At 40.9% G+C, this 22185-nt stretch overlaps 2 protein-coding genes across 3 annotated transcripts in view; one reads left to right on the plus strand and one right to left on the minus strand.

Annotated features, from left to right (window-relative positions):
* Window positions 1–2406, minus strand: part of LOC308607870 (uncharacterized protein C17orf67 homolog) — a 32500-nt gene extending 30094 nt beyond the window's left edge. The window contains exon 1 of one of the 2 annotated variants that reach the window (XM_081220225.1): window positions 1701–2406. The gene's annotated coding sequence lies outside the window, so the exon portion shown is untranslated. The remainder of the gene's footprint in view (window positions 1–1700) is intronic. The other variant, XM_081220224.1, reaches the window with a different exon arrangement.
* Window positions 1809–21938, plus strand: DGKE (diacylglycerol kinase epsilon; the record flags this gene model as incomplete). Its single annotated transcript, XM_081219828.1, has 11 exons — window positions 1809–1876; window positions 2417–2893; window positions 10870–11029; window positions 12590–12709; window positions 15238–15381; window positions 15626–15783; window positions 16162–16213; window positions 17495–17608; window positions 18842–18913; window positions 21394–21521; window positions 21737–21938. The coding sequence occupies exons 2-11, from the start codon at window positions 2439–2441 to the stop codon at window positions 21936–21938; spliced, it is 1605 nt and encodes a 534-aa protein (XP_081075954.1). The 5' UTR covers window positions 1809–1876; window positions 2417–2438.
* Window positions 21939–22185: the final 247 nt, after the last annotated feature.

Below are 22185 nucleotides of genomic sequence, written 5' to 3' on the forward strand. Positions count from 1 at the left end.
CGTGAAACCACCTCTAAGGTTACTGTTATATTTCATTGAGGAAAATGGCTAAGCCTGTAACTGGAAGAGAAAAGCTCCAATTCTTCTGGAGAAAAAAATACTGAAATATATGTTGTTTTTCTCTGTGGGATTTCAGCTGGGATGACAAGCTTGAGGGATTAAGAGATACTCTAACAGCGGTTCTCAAATCTTAAGGTGCCTAAGAGTCACCGGGAGGATCATCAGACATCTGAGAAAGCCTCTGACCCGGAAGATGAAGACAAAAGAAACTACAGGAAAAAGCAACTTGAGGCAATCACACATCAGGCAAGGAGAGGAAGGAAAAAATAACTAACAGTATCCTCCAAGAGATGAGAGAAAAATTTTGCTCCCATTCATGAAGCATGAATAGGATGCTGTAAAAACGTAAGACTCAGAAAACAATTCAACAAAAAAGTTCTTAGAAATTAAAAACTCAATAAAAAGATTCAAAAATGAAGCTATGAAAATCTTTTAGAATATTAGAGCAAAAATGAGAGATTCAAAAAAAACTGAGAAAGAAATGTTTAAACAGAGGACTTTTTTTTTTTTTTTTTTTTTTTGCGTTACGCGGGCCTCTCACTGCTGAGACCTCTCCCGTTGCGGAGCACAGGCTCCGGACGCGCAGCCTCAGCGGCCACTGCTCACGGGCCCAACCGTTCCACGGCATGTGGGATCTTCCCGGACCGGGACACGAACCCGCGTCCCCTGCATCGTCAGGCGGACTCCCAACCACTGCGCCACCAGGGAAGCCCTAAACAGAGGACATTTACCCAAAGGATTTGTAAACTTATGTCCACACAAAAACCTGCACACAGATGTCTCTAGGAGCTTTACTCATAATTGCCAAAACTTGGAAGCTACCAAGATGTCCTTCAGAGGTAAATGGCTAAATAAACTGTGGTCCATCCAGACAACGGAATATTATTCAGCACAAAAAGAAATGAGCTATCAAACCATGAAAAGACACGGAGGAAACTTAAGTGCACATTCCTAAGTGAAAACAGCCAATCTGAAAAGGCTACACACAGTATGAGTCCAATGATATGACATCCTGGAAAAGGTAAACCTATGGAGACAGTAAAAGGATCAGTGGTTACCAGGGGTGAGGGTCTGGGGAGAAAGGGATCAGCAGAACCCAGATGATCTGTGGGCACTTCAGAGACTGAAGCTGGGGTGCAGTGAGCCATTACAAACAGGGCTAATAAATCCTTCTTGTTAGGCATGTTTCAACAGTCCTGGCACTCTGGGAGAGCTGGGGCTCTTCGCACAGTGCTTGGCACATAGTAAGCCCTCAGCTTTCTGTTTAATAAGTAACTAGCGGGAGCGCAGGTGACAGCTACCAATTTTTTATTTGGATTGTCCTGTTCTATCAGTACATAACACTCTCAAAACTGCCAGTTTTCTCCCTTACAACTTTCAAAACTGCGCCAGCTCCCACCTCCACCAGTGAGGCTGGAAGTCACAGAAAAGGTTTATGCTGTGTAAATCGTTCATGCTAGGACTCTCGCTGATTACAGACGCAGAAGGCTCAACCAGCCATCCTCTCTAACGCCCCCACCTAATGATTACTCCGCCCGCTGTTCTCCCTAAGCCGAGCCCACGGGGGCCGCCCTTCCCATCAAGCTCCGCCCCCTCCCCAAGGCCCTGCCGCCCCAGGCCTCTCGGCCTCCCGGTCGCACCTCATGCTCAGTCCAGCCGCCGAACTCTAGCCGCAGGCCCCGCTCTCGCCCGCGGCTCCAGTGGACCCGGGCAGCTCCAGTAGCGTCCGCACGCCCCCGCAGGCTTCCTGGCAGCGCGAGGGTGGGAAGAAGGCCCGAAGCCCGGCCCCCGGAGCCGCGCCACCGCCCCAGGCTAGGTAGGGCCGGAGAGGCGGGCGGGGCCGGGGCCCTGGCCCCGAGGCCTCGCGAGAGGGGCGGGGCTGCGCGGTGGGCGGGGGCGGGCCTGAGGGAGGCCGCGCGGGCCCAGGAGTAGCAGGACGCGTGTGTTTGCTAGCGTGGGCTAACGGTTACGGGCGCTAGCCGGCTCCGTGCGGCCCACGCGCGCCGTCGCGCCCGAACAGTGGGCGCCGCGCCGGCCTCTCCGTGGGGGCAGCCTGTACATTGTGATTGCGCCTTTCCCCGTGCCGGGCGAGGTGAGGAGGCGGTGGCCGGGCCCGAGGAGGAGGGAGGGGACGGAGCGTGACAGCCCTGGGCGCCGCCCCCTCGGCGCCGCAGGTCCGCGGCCGGGCGACCCGGAGGCACTGGGGTCGGGCCGCGGGGAAGATGGCGCGCGTGCCCCTCCTTGGAGAGAGCAGAGCCACCTGGGCCGACGGCGCTTTGGGGATCCCCTAAAAGGTAGGAAGGAGGGCGGGACGGGGACAGCGAGCCCGAGGTGGACCCGCCCGTGTCTCTCCTAGTTAGAAATAGTCCTTGGGGAAGATGGAAGGGGAGAAGCGGCCGGCGCCCTACGAGGGCCTGTTTGCGGACTGGCACCTGGTCCTGTGGACGCTGTGCTCGGTGCTGCTGCCCGTGGTCATCACCTTCTGGTGCAGCCTCCAGCGGTCGCGCCGGCAGCTGCACCGCAGGGACATCTTCCGCAAGAGCAAGCATGGGTGGCGCGACACGGACCTGTTCAGCCATCCCACCTACTGCAGCGTGTGCGCGCAGCACATCCTGCAGGGCGCCTTCTGCGACTGCTGCGGGCTGCGCGTGGACGAGGGCTGCCTCAAGAAGGCCGACAAGCGCTTCCACTGCAAGGAGATCATGCTCAAGAATGACAGCAAGGCCCTGGACGCCATGCACCACCACTGGATCCGGGGCAACGTGCCCCTGTGCAGTTACTGTGTGGTTTGCAAGCAGCAATGCGGCAGTCACCCCAAGCTCTGCGATTACAGGTACGGCCTTTGTGGGTACTGATTGTCCCACAATGCTTGGAAGGAGTCGGGATTTCAAAGAGTGGGCGTAGCAGCCTGCTTTGATCTCCACAAATGGCCTCAACTGCCCACTTAGAGGACACAAGTTAATAAATAGCCCTGGTATTATATACAGTGAGGCAGCTTTGCAATAGTCACTTGCCTCGTTGATTCATCTAGCCTACACTCCTTAGCCACCTTGCCCTTTTGGGTAATAAAACTTGGCTCTTAACTTTCATCCAGAGGTCTCTAAGTGCCACATATTTTATGGCCACTGTATGTTATATTTTAGCTTTTGTTTCTATTGTTTAGCTCCATTTTGCATGAGGAAAAATGAAGTATGAACAAATTAACTTTTCCCTAGAGTCTCAAAACTGATTCATCCTGGGTGTTTGTTATGAATGTACAATGAAAACAAGAGGCATTCCAGGGGAGCACTTTACGTATCTTTTCTAATCTGTATTCGGTGCTATAGTGAAATACACTCCAAAAGAACACTCCTTTTGCCAGATGGTCTTTCAGGACCTGTAGCATCTTAGACAAGTGACTTTGATTAATCCAAGGATATTTTAATAGCTTTTAAACACACACTGGACAACACATTTGTGTTCTTAAGTATTGTTTGCAAATAGGTGAAGATGTCCTTTGCTCATGTTAGAGGTCGGCAATGAAAGGGGATGCTGCTTTGCAGATTATCTGTTCTAACTCATGTTACATTTGAGAGGATTTGATAGTTCGGAGACATTGACTCAGTGGTAAAGTAGAACCGGCACCCCGGATTTCTAACCCCCAGTACAGGGGCAGGAATACTAATCCCTAGCCTCTTCTCTGCCTGGACATCTTCATTGCGATGGGTGTTGTTTCTGACAAGTTGAAAGGTCCCTAAACATGTTTAAGAACAGAAATAGAAAGCTGGCATGAGATAGCAAGTTACTGTTGTGATTATATTTTGTCTGTTTTATTTAAAAATCCTCTTTTAAATTAGCATGAGCATTGTTATATCAACAATTACTTTTACATCTTACTTTAAATAATTTTATCCTTCAGGTGTAGACTTTAAAAGTTACCCAAATATATACTTCAAACAACTACAGAGATTTATAACCATTTTTACTTGATATCTTTCAAATTTAGATGTCTTTTGGGCATCGCTGAGAGCTAGGTTACCAGTGTCTTTTAAAAAATGTCATAATTGTCTCCCTAGTTAAGCTTCAGTCTTGGAGAATTGGGATTAGATGGAAAGAAGGCATGAATTGAATATTGTTTTATTTCCTTCCCTTCTTTGTGCCTGTGCAGAATTCGATTAAAATGGCTTCTATAAATATCTTAACTGCATTTCATATACTCCTTAACAAATAATCATAATGCTCTGATTCTCCAACCAAATGATCTTTCTAGAAATGCATATGTGATTGGGGTTTCTTCTCTGTTTAAAACCCTTCAATTACTCCCATCACTTAAAGTGATGGTCTTTCAGTGTTAACTCCAAGTGTTTAACGTGCTATACAAGGTCCTCGTGCTCTCTGGACCCTGCCTGCCCGTCTAGTCTTATCTACCACCATCTGCATTAAACTTTATGCACCAGCAACCCGTCTAGTCTTATCTACCACCATCTGCATTAAACTTTATGCACCAGCAACATCAAGCTGGTTGTGGTTTCCTTTAAATACCCTTTTCATACTACCCTCTTTTTCCTCAAGGCTCAAGTATCCTTCTCCTGGCTCGCTTCTAGGCATCCTTTAAAGATTTTTTTTTTTCACTTTACTTTATTTGGCTGCGCCGTGTCTTAGTTGCAGCATGCGGGATCTTTTAGTTGCGGCATGCAGGATCTAGTTCCCTGACCAGGGGTCGAACCCTGGCCCCCTGCATTGGGAGTGCAGAGTCTTAACCACTGGACCACCAGGGAAGTCCCTCTAGGCATCCTAATGACTCATCTTGTGCCCTTTACTCCAGGAACACTTCCCTAATCTAGGCAACCTAATGACTCTAGGCGTCCTAATGACTCATCTTGTGCCCTTTACTCCAAGAACACTTCCCTAATCTACTCACCCCTGCCCCCAATTTTTCCTTCTTAATGATGACATCACATCCTTATCTCAGTAGTTCTCAGAGTAAGGTCCCCAGACGAGCAGCATCAGTATCACTTGGAAACTTGTTACAAATGCAAATTCTAACACAGATTTAGATTTAGCACACAAAATTAAAATAAAATATTTGTATTTAATACAAAATAAAATGTTTGCAATATTTGAGACATACTTAGACCATAAATTATTTGTTGTTTATCTGTAATTCACATTTAACTGAGCATCTTCTATTTTTCCTGGCAGTGTTAGCCCCAGCCCAGACACACTGAATCAGAAACTTGGGCTGGCAACCAACAGTCTTTGCCTAACAGGCCCTGCAGATAATTCTAAAGTTTAAGAACCGCTGCTATATTTATGTACTTCTTAAACATGAGCCTCTGTCCTTAAGTTTGTGTTCCCTCCTTTGAGCACAGTGAACATGGCAGTGAGTGACAGGTCTCCTTTTCTGCCTTAGCTTGTTCTTACTGGTTACTGAGCAGTCTGTTCCCAGCATGCTGGAACTCCTCACCCATGATAAAAATGGTTCCTGTATAATTTAGGAAGTGTTTATTTTTCCCAGGAGAAGAGAGCACAGTGTCCTGAAGTAGTATGTATTTTGCAATATTCTGATTTATTTTAGCAGATAATTTTATGCAGGATTACAGTCTGCTGTGACCTTCTGTAGGAATGAGATATTTTGGAAAAAGGAACAGAATAAATATATACAACCTTTAAACCCAGACCAGACTGTCCCTCTCTGGATTTTATCCAGCCCTGGGGAGGGCTCCTTCTGTGTCTGCATCACATTCTTGGGAAGTCTAAGAGTTCAAGTGAACTATGAAGACTGTTCAACAAGGTAGCATTTTGAAGGGGCCATATGACAGGCGGTCACTGATTTTAAAGGCTACGAGAATAAGTGACAAAGGACTTCTAATTTATACTCACTGTCATTATTTAGTTTTCACATATTAAGCGTATATTGTGTGCCAGGCACTGCGCTGGATCCTGTTTTCCCTGTAGGCTTCTTTCTTTTCTGTGTTTTCCTGCCTCTACCACGGCAGAGTATGTCTGCACCTAGTGTCATCTTATCACTGCTCCCCACACTTCTTTTGTCTCTTCTAACCTCTCTTCTGCCGAAAATAGGAAATTAAGTTCTATTTTTAAGTATTCGTTATGTTTATTGAATAAACCTTTGTTCCTTATAGTGTTCTGTCTCTCATTAAGAAAACTTTTTGGTTTATATTGTATTTTTACTTATAAAAACCTTTATAAAACACTTTTTTATTTATAAAAAAACTTTAATTTATAAGGCCTTTTCTTCATTACACCCCCCTCCACACACACACACACACACACACACACACACACACACACGCAGTGATTAATAAAACAAGCTTCTGACTCTTGGAAGGTAATTACATTGGCAGCTTTACTCTAGGCTTTGGTCTTAAACTTTATGATTCTGGGTTCTAATGTTTATTCATTTCATTAATTATCTGAAACAATGAAAGGATACCACATTATCTTCTGGAGCAGAGGTGAGCATCCTTTTTCTGTAAGGAGCCAAAACTAAGTATTTCAGGCTTTGCAGACCATGTGGTCTGCTATAATTACTTCACTCTACCGTCCATCATAGTACAAAACTAGCAACAGACAGTACATAAATGAATAGCGTAGCTATATTCCAATAAAACCTATTCACAAAATTAGGAGGCAGATGTATTTGTAGTTTGCCAGCCCCATTCTAGTGTGAATTTCATAGATGACCATCTCAGCTTCATATATAATTCTGTTGCCTCTTCCAGCATACTAAAGAAGAGAGCTATTGTGAACAGGTAACTTTAGAGAAAACTTTTTTTTAATAAAACAGTCATACTCCTGCACAAGAATGGCACATAGGGTAATGTTCTGTGTCTTCATAAGGATAAGTTACATAATTATGTTTACTTGTCAAAACTCAGCAGATGTACATATTTGTACATTTCATCATATATAAATTTTTTTTTTTTTTTTTTTTTTTTTTTTTTTTTTGTGGTACGCAGGCCTCTCACTGTTGTGGTCTTTCCCGTTGCGGAGCACAGGCTCCAGACGTGCAGGCTCAGCGGCCATGGCTCACGGGCCCAGCCGCTCCGCCGCATGTGGGACCTTCCCGGACCAGGGCACGAACCCACATCCCCTGCATCGGCAGGCGGACTCTCAACCACTGCGCCACCAGGGAAGCCCCATCATATATAAATTTTACATTGAAAGAAAAAAACCTATAAACAAATACTGAACTCAAGGTAATGATATGCCTGCTTGCCGAGGTGTTTAGGAGATATTCTAATGTCTGTGATTTATTTTTAATGCACCAAAAATAAGATAGATTAATGGATAGATAGAAATGAAACAGAACAATTACAGTTAATATATTAATGCTGGAATATAGGTGGTGGGCTTACCTGTGTTCCTGTAAAAAAAATTTTTTTAATGCAAAAACACTTAAAAAAGCAAGGAACTAATAAGGACCTACTGTATAGCACAGGGAACTCTACTCAGTACTACTCTGTAATGGCCTATATGGGAAAAGAATCTTAAAAAGTATGGATATATGTATAACTGATTCACTTTGCTGTACACCTGAAACTAACACAACATTGTAAACTATACTCCAATAAAAATTAAATATATGTGTGTGTGTGTGTGTGTGTGTGTGTGTGTGTGTGTGTGTGTGTGTATATAAAAGCAAGGAGACTGTCATTTTTTTTGGGAAATACTTGCTGCAGTATTGAAAGGTGAAATCTCATAATGTCCATAATTTACTTTCAAATGATTCAGCAAAATATGAGTTTATTTTGAAAGAGAGAAAGAAAATGTGGAAGAAAATGTTACTTAAGAATCAGAGTTAAGGGTTGGTTTAAGGGTATTCATTTTGCTATTCTTTTGACTTCTGTGTAGGTTTAAAATTTTTCAAAATAAAAAGTTGGGGAAAGAATAAAGATCATAAACAATCAAAGACATGACTGCTAAAACTAAAGTATCAAGATATTATTAGTAATGTCTTATTTTCCCATCAGGTTTGAAATCTAGGTCAAATAAAATACCAATTACAAAATATGTAACGAGAACAGGTCTCGATTTTGATTGTGGTATTTCTCAGGAAAAATATAAAGCTGAATAAGGAGTAAGTATTTTGGCTTTACTTTTACAGAGCAAAGGCTGATAATAGCCATCACCTTGGTTAAAAGAGTCTTTTCTGGGGCTTCCCTGGTGGCGGAGTGGTTGAGAGTCTACCTGCCGACGCGGGGTACACGGGTTCGTGCCCCGGTCCGGGATGAACGGCTAGGCCCGTGAGCCATGGCCGCCGAGCCTGCGCGTCCGGAGCCTGTGCTCCGCAACGGGAGAGGCCACAACAGTGAGAGGCCCGCATACTGCAAAAAAAGAGTCTTTTCTGAAATTTATAAGAACTTACTAAATGATAAAGGTGTCACAAATCAGTGCGATAGAAAAGATTACTTTATAAATCGTGCTAGGACAAGTGCTCTTTGAGGAAATAAAAGTTGACTCTTCATATCACACTCTATACCAAAATAAACTCCAGATGGATTGAAGCAGGAGTTCTTAGTTCATAGATAGATAAGGTTCCAGGAAGCCTGACACTTTGATGAGATTCTCAGTGGAATCTGTAGCCCCAGAAGGTTAAGAAGCACTGAATTAAAGGCATAAATATGAAAACTGAAGTGTGAGGGGGGAATAGCTATAGGCGAATATCTAATTTGGAAAGGTAAAGGACTTCAGAGCATGAAAGCATTTAAATAAGCCACAAAGGGAAATACAGATCTGTCTAGCAAAAAAATAAACTAAAGTACATTAAAAGGTAAATATAAGAGAAAAGTGAAATGTTTGCAATAACTATGACAGAAAAGTTGATATCCTACATAAATAAATATGATATATCCATGTGATATAATATTAATACATTCTTAACAAGCCATGTTTTTTAAAAAATACTTAATGGCATAGGACAGGATTCATGATACAATTTCCAAAGAAAAGTACTGTCCAGATATATATATATATAAATACATCATATCCCTAACCTGAAAAATAAACATGTAGGGACTATAAAACTGAGAATAAATACATCAAAAAGTTAAGAGTAACTATCTCTGGATGACTTTTATGTCTTTCTGTATTCTCTAAATTCTAAAGCATAAGGCAATATCATCTAAAATACAGTTTTAAAAATTTATACAGGTAGTTCATGAATACATACTGGTGTTTAGAAACTTAAGCAATACAAAAGAACATAGGGTACAGAGAGAATGTTCTTCTCATCCCTCGGTCCCATTTTTCTTCCCAGAGGAAACCACTGTGAAATAATTCAGTGGGTTTCCTTTCAGGTTATTTTCAGTAATAATATACTAGTTTAATTAAAATAATAATAATAATAATAATAATATACTAGTTTAAAGTTAACAGTAGAGCAGTAGGTGGAGGTGGTATACTTTGGCTGCATGAGCAGTCTATCATCGTTTCTCAAGCTTAGGTTGAAAGCAAGTGTTAACAGGGTTATCATGCAAGTTAATTTACAGTTTTCCCTTTAACAGATCCTGCAGATAATTGTAATTTCAGCAGTAAATAGGATTCTTGAGTTAATAGCAGTAATTACTTGATAAAACTGAACATCCAGCTGAAAAAAAACTTTAAAATAGAGGTCCAAGAGAGTTGACCTTGGGGTGAAAGAGTTTTTATCCTCTTTTTTAAATGTATTTATTTAATTATAACCATTGTTTTCTGTTGACCTGTTTTTGTCTGTACAGTCAGATTTGCCTTATCTGTGAGTGGATTAAATACTTAGTAGATTAATAATAGAAACCCAGGGCCTTTGCCAGCACTATTCTCTGCTTGTTTCATGCATGCATTCAAACGTAGAGGCAAATTTGAACATAAATATCTGTCTGTACTTCAGGTGCGAACATATAGATCAGTTTCATATTAACTGCCAATAAGAAGTTGACTCTTTTATTATATTTGCTAAAGTGTTCACAGATGGTTATAAGTCAGGAGGTTTTCAGACTGGACCCTGAGGAACTCTTTTAAGGACCCAGGCCAGTGGGGCATTTAAGCTGAAGGCCTTCAGGCCTCAGGAACCTATTCCAGCCAAAGCACAAATTGATGGTACACAAAACCATTGTTCTAGACCAGCTTTGTTTATGTGGGTTATATCTACCACGTTGTAAATTGAAACTGAGAAATTGTTTAAATATTCATTTTAAAAATAACAGTAATGGTAACAAAATATTTTTGTGACAATTTAGTGAGAAGGTTGGCATCGCTTTACTTTTTTGGTACATTTCTCTGGTGCGTAAGTCAGCTAGCACCTCCTATCTGCTTCTGCATTCAGTCTGTTGATTTAGCACACATCATATAGCTTCCGGAAAACTCCACTCTATACTTTGGATAGAATGAAGGTGAAATAACATATTGTTATTAACATGATTTTAACCTCAGAGACACCCTGAAAGGATCTTCCCCAGACCGCACTTTAAGAACCACTGTTAGATTAAACAGTCAAGTATGCTCAAAGTTTATTGTTCTAGGGACTTCCCTGGTGGTCCAGTGGTTAGGACTCTGCACTTCTACTGCAGGGGGCACGGTTTTGATCCCTGGTCAGGGAACTAAGATCCCACATGCCACATGCCCCCCCCCCCAAAAAAAGGGGCATTAAAAAAAAAAGTTTATTGCTCTATTTTCACTGTGCAGATACAATTGTAAATTTTTAATTTGCCAGATTTTTTCATTGGTGATGAAATGACTATTTCAGTTTTTTTTGACAAAAATGGCTGGTTTGCAGATGAGTAAGGTTGTGGTTTAAAGTTAATTATTGTCTTTGTTTTTTTCTCCCCTCAGGTGCATTTGGTGTCAGAAAACAGTACATGATGACTGTATGAAAAATAGCTTAAAGAATGAACAGTGTGATTTTGGAGAATTCAAAAACCTCATCATTCCACCAAGTTATTTAACCTCCATTAATCAGATGCGTAAAGACAAAAAAACAGATTATGCAATGGTAATCAGAGTTTACTTTTCCTTATGTAACTGACTTCCAAAAAGTTACTTATGTCAGTGTATGAAACACAACTGTGTGTGTGAGAAGAATCATTATGGTAAGCCATAATACCCTACCCACTTTCTAAAGATGTGCCACAAATTTTGGCACTTGAGTTCTTTCAGGTCTAAAAGGAAATTGGAATATGTTATATTAGTGGTTCCTAAATCACTGAGTCCAAATCACTTGAGGAGCTTTTTAAAAATACAGACTTCTGAGCCCACCTCCATCACCATGTTTGATTTAGTAGATCTAGGGTAAGTCCCAGGAATCTGTATTTTTTTAGAGTCCTCAGATGAGTCTGATGAACAGCTGGATTTGGGATTCATGATTATTGTCAGTGAAAAGAAAACAGATTTTCCTCACACGTTGTTCTAAAAGAATTTTTTCGTTTGGAACCTCACGTAGGGTGCCTGGAGATAAGTTTATGTTGCACGTTAGATGCTCCCACAGATAATGGTGAGCATTAAAGCTGTTGACAATACTTGGCAGTATGTATGTGTATGATAATTGGTACAAACATCTTTCAGTCTTCATGTAGCTCTGAAGGAAAAACTGTAAAATCTGCATTTATTTCCTACTTGAATGTCCCAAAGTAGTTAAACTATTTCATTCTAAAACTAAATTGTGTTTTTTCCAAGTTCGGATTTTATATCTTAAATGTCATCTTTGTCAATATTCCTGCAAAAGAAAGAGGGCTGTTAAAATTTGAAAACATGTTTAATGTTGTTGTGATACTTTTTTTTTAAATGGACAACCCTTATGTATCTGAATTCAGTCTGAGATCATAGGGGATGGGAATCATTCAGTAAAACCGTGGAACATCTTCATTAATGTTATATCCTCAAGGAGAAGGGGAGAGGAAAGAAGTGGCTAGATTGGAGAAACATTAATTTCATTTGACTTTGGGCTTTGTACAGTTCTGGATTCTTGAATCTATTTCTGAATACCCCATTAAAAAAAAAGCTTGAAAATTAGAATTCATCCAGAAAAGGACAGCGTTAAGAGAGCAGAGAAAATCAGTGTCCATTCTATGAAGGGTTGAAACGTGTTGCCTGGGAGACAAGACTAATAAACGATATAATGCTTCAGGTGTTTGAACACAACAGTTGTATGGAAGAACAAATGAAATTATTCCTTGCCTCAGGAATCAAAAGTAGAGCAATGAAAGTTATTGAAAGACAGATTTTTAACTCAATTTAAGTCAGAACTTTCTAATAATTTGATTTAGCAGTGGAATGGGCCGCCTTGTTAGTGAGTTCCTTCTTACATGAGTATCCAAGTATATACTGGAAGACTTATCTAGAATAATGTAGAAGAGAATTATATATTAAGCAGAAATTAGTTCATTTCTAAGGAACTTTTCCATTCTTAGAATTCTTTGATTTTTATATTGTATCGATTGGGATAGTTGTTGTTCTCTCAGCAAATGTACAGCACGGTTGTTACTAAGAAATGAAAAACTTATTGCTCACCATCTTTGAGATATTAAGGTCTTTTCACTCACATTAATTTTTTTAGCTAGCGCCTAAGCATGGACAGCAGTGGACTCCATTAATAATCCTGGCCAACTCTCGTAGTGGAACTAATATGGGAGAAGGACTGCTGGGAGAATTCAGGATCCTCCTAAATCCCGTACAGGTAACCAAAGAGAAAACCTTCCTTTCTGTATTAATCTTTTCATTTTTAGTTTTACATTTTCCCTAAATTGTAATGGTTGTTAATGCTTGAAACCGGTAATCATCTGATTGTAGGGAAGAATAATAATTATGAAAGTACTGAGCCATTCAAATATGTGGAGAAAGAGGGGTTCTCATGGTGGGGATGTAAAATGCTGCAGCAACTTTAGAAAACACTTGGACAATTTCTTAAAAAGTCAAACAGGGACTTCCCTGGTGGTCCAGTGGCTAAGGCTCCATGCTCCCAGTCAGGGGGCCCAGGTTCGATCCCTGGTCAGGGAACTAGGTCCCACATGCCACAGCTGAAAGATCCCACACACCGCAACTCAAGATCCAACAACGCCGCAATGAAGATCCTGCATGTGGCAACGAAGGTCCCGCGTGCCACAGCTAAGACCCAGCGCGGCCAAATAAATAAATAGATATTTCTTTAAAACAAAAAAGTCAAACATAAATTTACCGTACCCCCTAGAACTTCTAGGAATCTACCCAAGGGAAACAAAAACATATATCCCACAAACACTTTTATGCAAATGTTCATAGCAGCATTATTCATAATAGCCAAAAAGTGAAAATATCCCACTGTCCATCAGTCGGTGGCTGGATAAAACAAAATGTGATATACCCATATGAATGGAATATTCAGTGATAAAAAGGAACTACTGATACATACGTACATACTACAGTAAATGAACCTCAAAAACATGCTGAGCGCAAGAAGCCCAGTGCAGGGGACCCATATTGTGTGATTCCATTTATATGACATGTTCAGAAAGGGTAAATCTATAGAAACAGAGTAAAACAGTGATTGCTGGGAATTGGGAGTAATCGCACACCGACATTTTTAAATGTACGAATAAAAGACTCAGACCATTAAGACTGAGCTGACATTCTAGCAGCTTCTATTTTGAAAAACTAAACAACTCATTGTGCAACAATCATAAATGCAATGACTTTTCTTTCTACTTTGTAAGTTTCCCTTTCAACATTGCACAACTTAAGGAAATATAAAAATAATCTTAAAAGGAAAGAGAAAGGGGAGTTCCCTGGCTGTCCAGTGGTTAGAACTTGGCACTTTCACTGCTGTGGCCTGGGGTTCAATCCCTGTTCAGGGAACTAAGATCCTGCAAGTCACGTGGTGGAGCCAAAATAAATAAATGAATAAAATTTTAAAATAAAAGGAGGGGCTTGGGCTTCCCTGGTGGCGCAGTGGTTGAGAGTCCGCCTGCCGATGCAGGGGACACGGGTTCGTGCCCCGGTCCGGGAAGATCCCACATGCCGCGGGGCGGCTAGGCCCGTGAGCCGTGGCTGCTGAGCCTGCGCGTCCGGAGCCTGTGCTCCGCAACGGGAGAGGCCACGGCAGTGAGAGGCCCGCGTACCGCAAAAAAAAAAAAAAAAAAAGGAGGGGCTTCCCTGGTGGCACAGTGGTTGAGAGTCCGCCTGCCGATGCAGGGGACACGGGTTCGTGCTCCGGTCCCGGAAGATCCCACGTGCCGCGGAGTGGCTGGGCCCGTGAGCCATGGCCGCTGAGCCTGCGCGTCCGGAGCCTGTGCTCCGCAACGGGAGAGGCCACAACAATGAGAGGCCCGCGTACCGGAAAAAAAAAAAAAAGAAAAGAAAAAAAGAAAAATCACCTGCATTATCTCCACACAAATACATCAGTTGTTTTCATTCGTCCATGTTCTTTCCATGAATTGTCTGTGCATTTACATATTAGCATTTCTGTAACAATAATCTAGGTGCAAGTTTACGTTCTGTTTTCTTTACCTAAAAGTATATTTTTCTGTGTTGCAACATAGTCCTCATAATTATGTATGAAATGACTAAGAAATCATCAAATGGATATATCCATATTTATCCAGTCTCCTGCTGTTGGAGGTCAAGTTTCTCTCTAAGGTTGTGCAATTATAAATAATGCCACACTAAATATCTTTACACACAGGGCATTTTCGTCTTTTGAAATATTTTCCTAGATCATTTACAGAATTATAGGTATCAAGGATCCTTTCACCTTTATGTCATTTTATGCATATTGCAGAATTGTTTTCCAGAAATTGGTACTAACTTGCAGTAGTAATGGAGTTTTTAAATCCAGTATAAAATATGAAGCACTAGTTAAAGGTGAACTTAGCACAGCCTGGTTTTATGTGAACAGCAAAGAGGCAGTACTGTATAGTGGATAAACTACAGGATTGAATTTGTATGTCAGCACCTAATTATCAGAGGAAGCATAGGCAAGTCATTTAACCTTCCTGTGCCTCCATTTCCTGGTCAGTAGAATGAGGTTTACTCGTGCTTTGTAGGGTCAGCATTGGGATGATCCACAGTGAATATAGTCTGGCATAGTGCCTGGCATATTGTGAAAGATAAACGCATCGTAGCCAGTATTGTTATTTAAGCATATCTATGTACTCATCTAGAAGGAAATTATCCTCACAGATGGATGACAGTGTTGGATAAAATAATTTTTTCCTTTTCTTTCGCGTCTAGGTTTTTGATGTTACTAAAACTCCCCCTGTCAAAGCCCTGCAACTTTGTACTCTTCTTCCCTGTTATTCAGCTCGAGTCCTTGTTTGTGGAGGGGATGGGACTGTGGGCTGGGTCCTGGATGCAGTTGATGAAATGAAGATTAAGGTATCCACCTTTAAGACCTACTTGCCTTTCACAGAAGCACTTCTAAGATAACTATACAGTATTTGTGCTTATATTTTTTATTATGCAGATGAGTATTAGAAGACATTGCCAATTTTAAATATTGTTATTGAGCAGTTATTATTATGTTTGTATCTTTATTGCCTTGGCTTTAAATTTTACCAAATACTATTACCCTACAAATAGTCTGAAGAGAAAAATCAAAAATATATCTTCTATGTTGTAGGGACAAGAGAAATACATTCCACAAGTTGCGGTCTTGCCTCTGGGAACAGGCAACGATCTATCTAATACCTTGGGTTGGGGTGCGGGCTATGCGGGAGAAATCCCAGTCGCACAAGTCTTAAGAAACGTGATGGAAGCAGATGGAGGTAAACTAGATAGGTAAGTTATACTTCCCCCAAAAGTAGATTTCTTGAGCTTTGGGAATATTGTTTGGATTATAAATGAAGACTTGTATAGTTATAAAGTTAAATGTAATTTAAATGTAAAAAGCTATGTTAGTTGTACTTATACATGGATACTGATGTTTTATTTTGCTGCTGTGTATTTTGTTGTTACGTAAGGACTGAAGTCATAAATTAGGCTGAGTACTCATTTCAAAACTTACATACTCACTTAAATGTGCTTATTTCTCCAAATGCTATTTTAATAGAAGAACCTCATCTACCAGGCATCCAGAGTTGATTGGTAATAGTTATAGTTAATTGGCAGTTAATTTGGTAATAATTACTGATTCTTTTTTTAACTTCTGTTTTTTAGATGGAAAGTTCAAGTAACAAATAAAGGATACTACAACTTAAGAAAACTCAAGGTATGTTTTTAGGGCTGCAGTTTCGAGTGGTCTCAACAAGCATGATGGAGTGCTTCCATTGTGGTGCTGTGGTGGGACACAGCGACAGGTCCTTATCTCTAGGGAGCTGCTTGTGAAATAGGCTGGGGGTGTGCCTGGTTCCACCCTCGTAGATCAGGCTGGAAATATTTTAGGGGAAGTGACCTGGGAGTTGGTCCTTAAAATGTAAATACAATTTAGATCAACAGAGAAAGGAGCAAAAGGCTTCCCAGGTGGAGGAAATAGAGACGAGAGGGTGCACATCATGGTTAGTAAATAGCAAATAATACAGAGATAGCAGATCTGTATTTTTAAAAAGATACTCTGGAGATAGTGTGAAAATAGCTTAGAAACCTGCACTATGACCCAAAAAAAGGGAATCTTAGGATGAGGACAATTCAGAGACGTTTTAGAGGTGGAATTGATCAAGACTTGGCAGTTGGGAGGGTGGGAGGGAGGGAGACACAAGAGGGAAGAGATACGGGAACATATGTACATGTATAACTGATTCACTTTGTTATAAAGCAGAAACTAACACACCATTGTAAAGCAATTATACTCCAATAAAGATGTTAAAAATAAATAAATAAATAAAACGAAACTGATACCCTGGAAAAAAAAAAAAAGACTTGGCAGCTGATTGGTATTAGGGGAAGCAAGAAAAAACATTACTACCAGATTTCTAGTTTTTATGACGGGATGTATAGAAGTGTCATTAACCAAGATAAGAAAAATAGAGTTTCAGGTTTGAATAGGAAGAAAATGCGTTAAGACTTTGGGCATGTCACCCTTGAGTCTGTGGCTCGCTGAACAAGAAGTCAGAAATGCAAGCTTATTGCTCAGGAAGAAGATTAAGTGCAGCTAGGTTGAGGGAATCCAGGCTGGATTGGGAAGTAAAGTTAAGCGGGGACCAATAGCCTGACTGAGACTGAAAAAGCTGAGAGCCTGAGAGTTGCAATGGAAGTAAAAAGCAAAGTAATGGGAACACAGGAGTGGAAAGCCTGGGTGCAAAGTAGAGCCGTTTAAATGTAGCCTATTAACCAGAAATGGAAAGTGAAATGTATATCTTCTAGGATCAGCCTTTGAACTGAAGCTTTACCTCTGGAAACTTCACTGGATAGCATAAAATAACTCTACGCAAAAAGTGAATGTAGAAAGTACTTAATTTTCATAAAGAACACAAAGACTAAGATTTACATATTTATTGTATAACAGGCTTGGATGGAAGCATAATCTGTTGCTTATTTTTACCCTTTTCCACAGGAATTCACAATGAACAACTATTTTTCTGTTGGACCTGATGCTCTTATGGCCCTCAATTTTCACGCTCATCGTGAGAAGGCACCATCTCTGTTTTCTAGCAGAATTCTTAATAAGGTGTGTTGGATAAAATAACCTTTCCTGCTTGTCACCTAAGGTACAGTAAAAATCAAGAGTTCAATTATATCTAGCACTCTTTCAACTAGATTGAGATAGAACTAACTTATGGAAACATTTACCTGTTCTGTTTTATGTAAGACTGTCAAATTAGATCCTTAAATGTATTTTATTAAAGTATTTCATAACCATGACAAAATTTTTTTAACTCAGAGTTGGAATGTTTTATAGCGTATTTCGCTTAGATGACAACTAAATGGAATATATGAGAGCTTATCTTACTTAAATGGCAAGTAGAATTGGAAATAAATTCAGGCCAGATAAATTTTTGGTGAAGCCATTAATGGAAAACTAGATTCCATTGGCCTGAAAAAACTCTAAAAGGCAGATGAGGTAAGAAAAGGAGCAGTTTGTTTTCCACACTTTTTTTTTTTTTTTTTTTGCGGTACGCGGGCCACAGCGGAGCACAGGCTCCGGACGCACAGGCTCAGCGGCCATGGCTCACGGGCCCAGCCGCTTCGCGGGATGTGGGATCTTCCCGGACCGGGGTACAAACCCGTGTCCCCTGCATCGGCAGGCGGACTCTCAACCACTGCGCCACCAGGGAAGCCCTGTTTACCACACTTTTAACTGAGATCATCTCTGGTTTCTAGTACAGTTGATTCCTTTGGTTCAAATTTTGTCTTCGAATTTTTTTAATGACTTTTGGCGATTGAGCAATAGGATGCAAAAAATAGATGCAAAACAATTTTGTTCCTGGTTCCGTTTTACAAATAGCTCTCTTTTATTAATATAGTTACTAAGTCAGTAAGAATTGCTGTTTATACAGTTGCTAATTAACATCTCAGTGCTTCCGTCAACCTTCCCGTATTCAAAAGTGATTATAAAATGTTTGCTAGATTTACCTGTGTTACTTTCATTAAGTAATCTGAAGTACTAGGAAAAGGTGGAATTTTCTAGTTTTAACACAGTGTTGCTTTATAAGGTGTACCTTTTTGGATAAACTGGGAGAAAGCAGCATTTAAGCACAAACCACCCCCTGCTACGTTCCCCTGAAAAAACGGGCTAATTAAACTCAGAAGTAATGGTGCCCCCTGTGCCATCTGTGTCTAGTCCACTCTCTGGATACATGACTCAAGCATCACATCAGGGAGCTTTCGTTCAGTGTCTTTTTCTTGCTTACAGGGCCTGTTAGGTTGCTTTAATATCATATTTTCTGTCCATTTCTCATAGGCTGTTTACTTATTTTATGGAACCAAAGACTGTTTAGTGCAAGAATGTAAAGATTTGAATAAAAAAGTTGAGGTAAGCTTTTAAACTTTTAGGTGGTCTCTGGATTATGAACTTTTTTTTTAACGAAAATGCTGAATTTTCTACTAACATATTTTGCTAACACATAGGGAGTATTGATTGTGTACCAGACACTTTACTGAGTGATTTATACACATTTTCCCACTGAATTCTCACTACAACCTGTAAGGCAGGTACAATTATATTCCCATCTCGCAGAAAACTATTTGAAATTAAATAACTTGCCCACATTCACAAAGTGCCCAAGGATATAGGTAACCAGGATTTGAACCCGGGATTATGTAACTCCAGAGTCCGTTACATAGACAGACTCTGAACAGCGTCCATGTGAGTTCTCTGACACAGTGCCTAACTCATCATATACTCTCAGAGGAAGTTTAAGCCCAAAGTTTAACTCCTATTGTGGTTGTGATGTATCTCTTTTACATACTAAAGCAAAATAGAAATGTATGAGCAATAAAGATAGGATATTCATGATTGCTTATTGCTACAGCACTCCTGACATCACGATATGGCAAAGTTTTATATGTATTCCTTGCTTGCTTCAGAAAAGAATCTGTAATGGTTAATAGCAATGGCAAAGACATTAATACAGAGAAACCTAGAACTACTAAAATAAGTAAAAAAGGGGACTTCCTCCGCAGTCCAGTGGTTAAGACTCCACACTTCCACTGCAGTGGGCGTGAGTTTGATCCCTGGTTGGGGAACCAAGATCTCACATACCATAGCTCAGCCAAAAAAAAAAAAACAGTAAGAAGGGAAGAGCCAAACAACAAACAACTTAGGGAAAGAGTGAAAAATGAGCCAAGAGGGAGGAGCCTGACGATATACTCACCAAGGAAAGCTGCTGCGGTGAGGTAGATGCTGAGCTCACGTCCCAGGAGGAATGGCGAGGGTTGCCATAAAAAATGTTTCCTTCTGCTGTATCATGTTTCCTTTTTCCTGGGCTTTGATAGCAGGGGTAGAGTGAAGCATACAAGGTAGCACTTTTTTTTTTTTTTTGGTCTAATAGTTTATTTATACAAAAATTATTTGTGAAACCACCTACAAAATGCCAGGCACTGTTCTAGGTACTAGCTGTACAGTGATAAATCCCTTGGTCTCACTAAGTTTACAGTCTGGAGAGAAGAAAGACATTTAAATCATATTGCAATATGGCATGAGAAGTGATCTGATAAGGAACATATGCAGTCTTAGAGGAATAGATAAGAGCAGTACATAACCCAGGGACTGGAAACTGTCTAGGGAAAGTGACTGACAAGGAAGTTTTCTGGAAGAAGTGACAAGCTGCAGTCTGCAAATTAAATAAAACTTAGCTAAGTGAAGAGAGGTGAAAATCATTCTAGGCTTAGAACAGCATGTGCCGAGGCCCAGAGACAAGAGAGAACGTGACATATTTGAGTGTGTTCAAGCTGGACCATAGCTTGCGGGAGAGAAAGGGGTAAGAGCTGAGGCTGGAGAGATGGACAGAGGCCCAGATCACAGAGGAACTTGTGACTTGTTAAGGAACTTGGATTTCATCGTGAGCGCTGGATTTCATCGTGAGCACTGAGTCAAGCCATTGAAAAGATGTAATAAGGGGATAAGTGTCAATCTAACCAATCTTTGAGAGATGAATAAGAGGAGAGTAAAGCTAGAGAAATGATGGGCTGCTGGACTAGGGTACTGTCAAGAATGTTGGAGAAGGAGGGATACTTAGAAGAAGCAGCGTCAGTTGTTTTTAGTGATTAATTGGTACGGAGGGTAAAGGCCCAGAAGTCAAAGATAATTCCCAGGTTTCTGGTTAGGCTGCGGCGTTGGGGGCAGGGGGTGCTACTCTTTCTTGGGAAAGTAGATTGCAGAGAAGATGCTTAACTCAGTTTTGTGCATGGGAGTTTTAGGTGCCACAGTCAGTTGGCAGTGTTTTGTGGGCAGTTAGATATATAGATCTAGCCCAGTTCACTTTCCTGGACAAGCAAAATAGAGCCATCAGCACAGAGGTGGCAATTAGCAAGACAGAAGTGGTTCGGATTTCAATCCAGAGTGTGTAGAGAAAAGAAAGGAGCCCAGTACATAGCTATGTGGAATGCCTTCAACGTGAAGTTGAGAGTAGTGATTGAGGGGGAACATCCAGAGAAGTAGTCTGGTTCCCAGAAAGCAAAGGAGGAGAATAATTCAGGAAAAGAGGAAGGGGTCAACAGTGTGAGGTGCTATTAAAACAGCAAGTTAGATAAAACCTGAAAATATAAGGGGATTCAACAAAAAAGGGTTTCTTTGATGACCTTGGTTTTTTAAATTTTTCATTTGTTATAATTCATTTATTACAGTAAACACTGAACGGGTGAGAAAGGCCAGATTACCTGGAGTGAGGAGTAGGAAGCAGTCTTCCTACCAGCCGTCACATCTTACGTATATGAAAATGGATGGGAATTCTGAGTGACTATGTCTGGAAGTAGTGTGCCCTGAAGTCACTTACTCCTTGTATCTCTTTAAAGCTAGAGCTGGATGGGGAGCGAGTAGAGCTGCCGGATTTGGAAGGTATCATCGTCCTGAACATTGGCTACTGGGGCGGTGGCTGCAGACTGTGGGAAGGGATGGGAGACGAGACTTACCCTCTCGCCAGGTATGTACGTTTGCAAGCGGTTTTCTATGTCACTGGTTCCTGTTGTTCTTTGTAGACTTTTAACATTTTTCCCACAGATTTTCTTTATTGTATACCTTGTTAATATCAATACTTAATAAGTTGTTGGTCCACCTGTGTTAAAAAGTAATTGTCCTATTGGGGCTGATTTTATTTTATTGCATCACATAATCCATATTTCCTTTGTCCAATTTTAGGCATGATGATGGTTTACTGGAAGTCGTTGGGGTATATGGGTCTTTCCACTGCGCTCAGATTCAAGTGAAACTGGCAAATCCTTTTCGAATAGGACAAGCACATACAGTGCGGGTAGGTGAAATATTGCTACAATGGACTAATTTGTCCATTTCTAAGCCATTGATGTGTAGAAGTAAATATACATGCTATACCTTGCCTTAAACCAGTATGTGGTTTACAGCCCATGCTGTTGGTCACTTTCCACCAGGGGTGAGTAGGATGGGGAGAGACAGGAAATAGGACCCTCAGTCCAGCTGAAGAAATGAAGTGTTCAGTGAAAAGGAATCCTTAAACAATTGAGAAATAAAGATATATTCAGATTAATTTTCTAAGACTGAAATGCTAATAAATGTCCCTGAGAAGGGTTAAGGGACTTGGGATGTTATTAAGGAAGATTTTTCTGAGCTTT

The sequence above is a fragment of the Mesoplodon bidens genome (assembly GCF_964165515.1).
Source record: "Mesoplodon bidens genome assembly, chromosome: 19".
NCBI lineage: Eukaryota > Metazoa > Chordata > Mammalia > Artiodactyla > Ziphiidae > Mesoplodon > Mesoplodon bidens.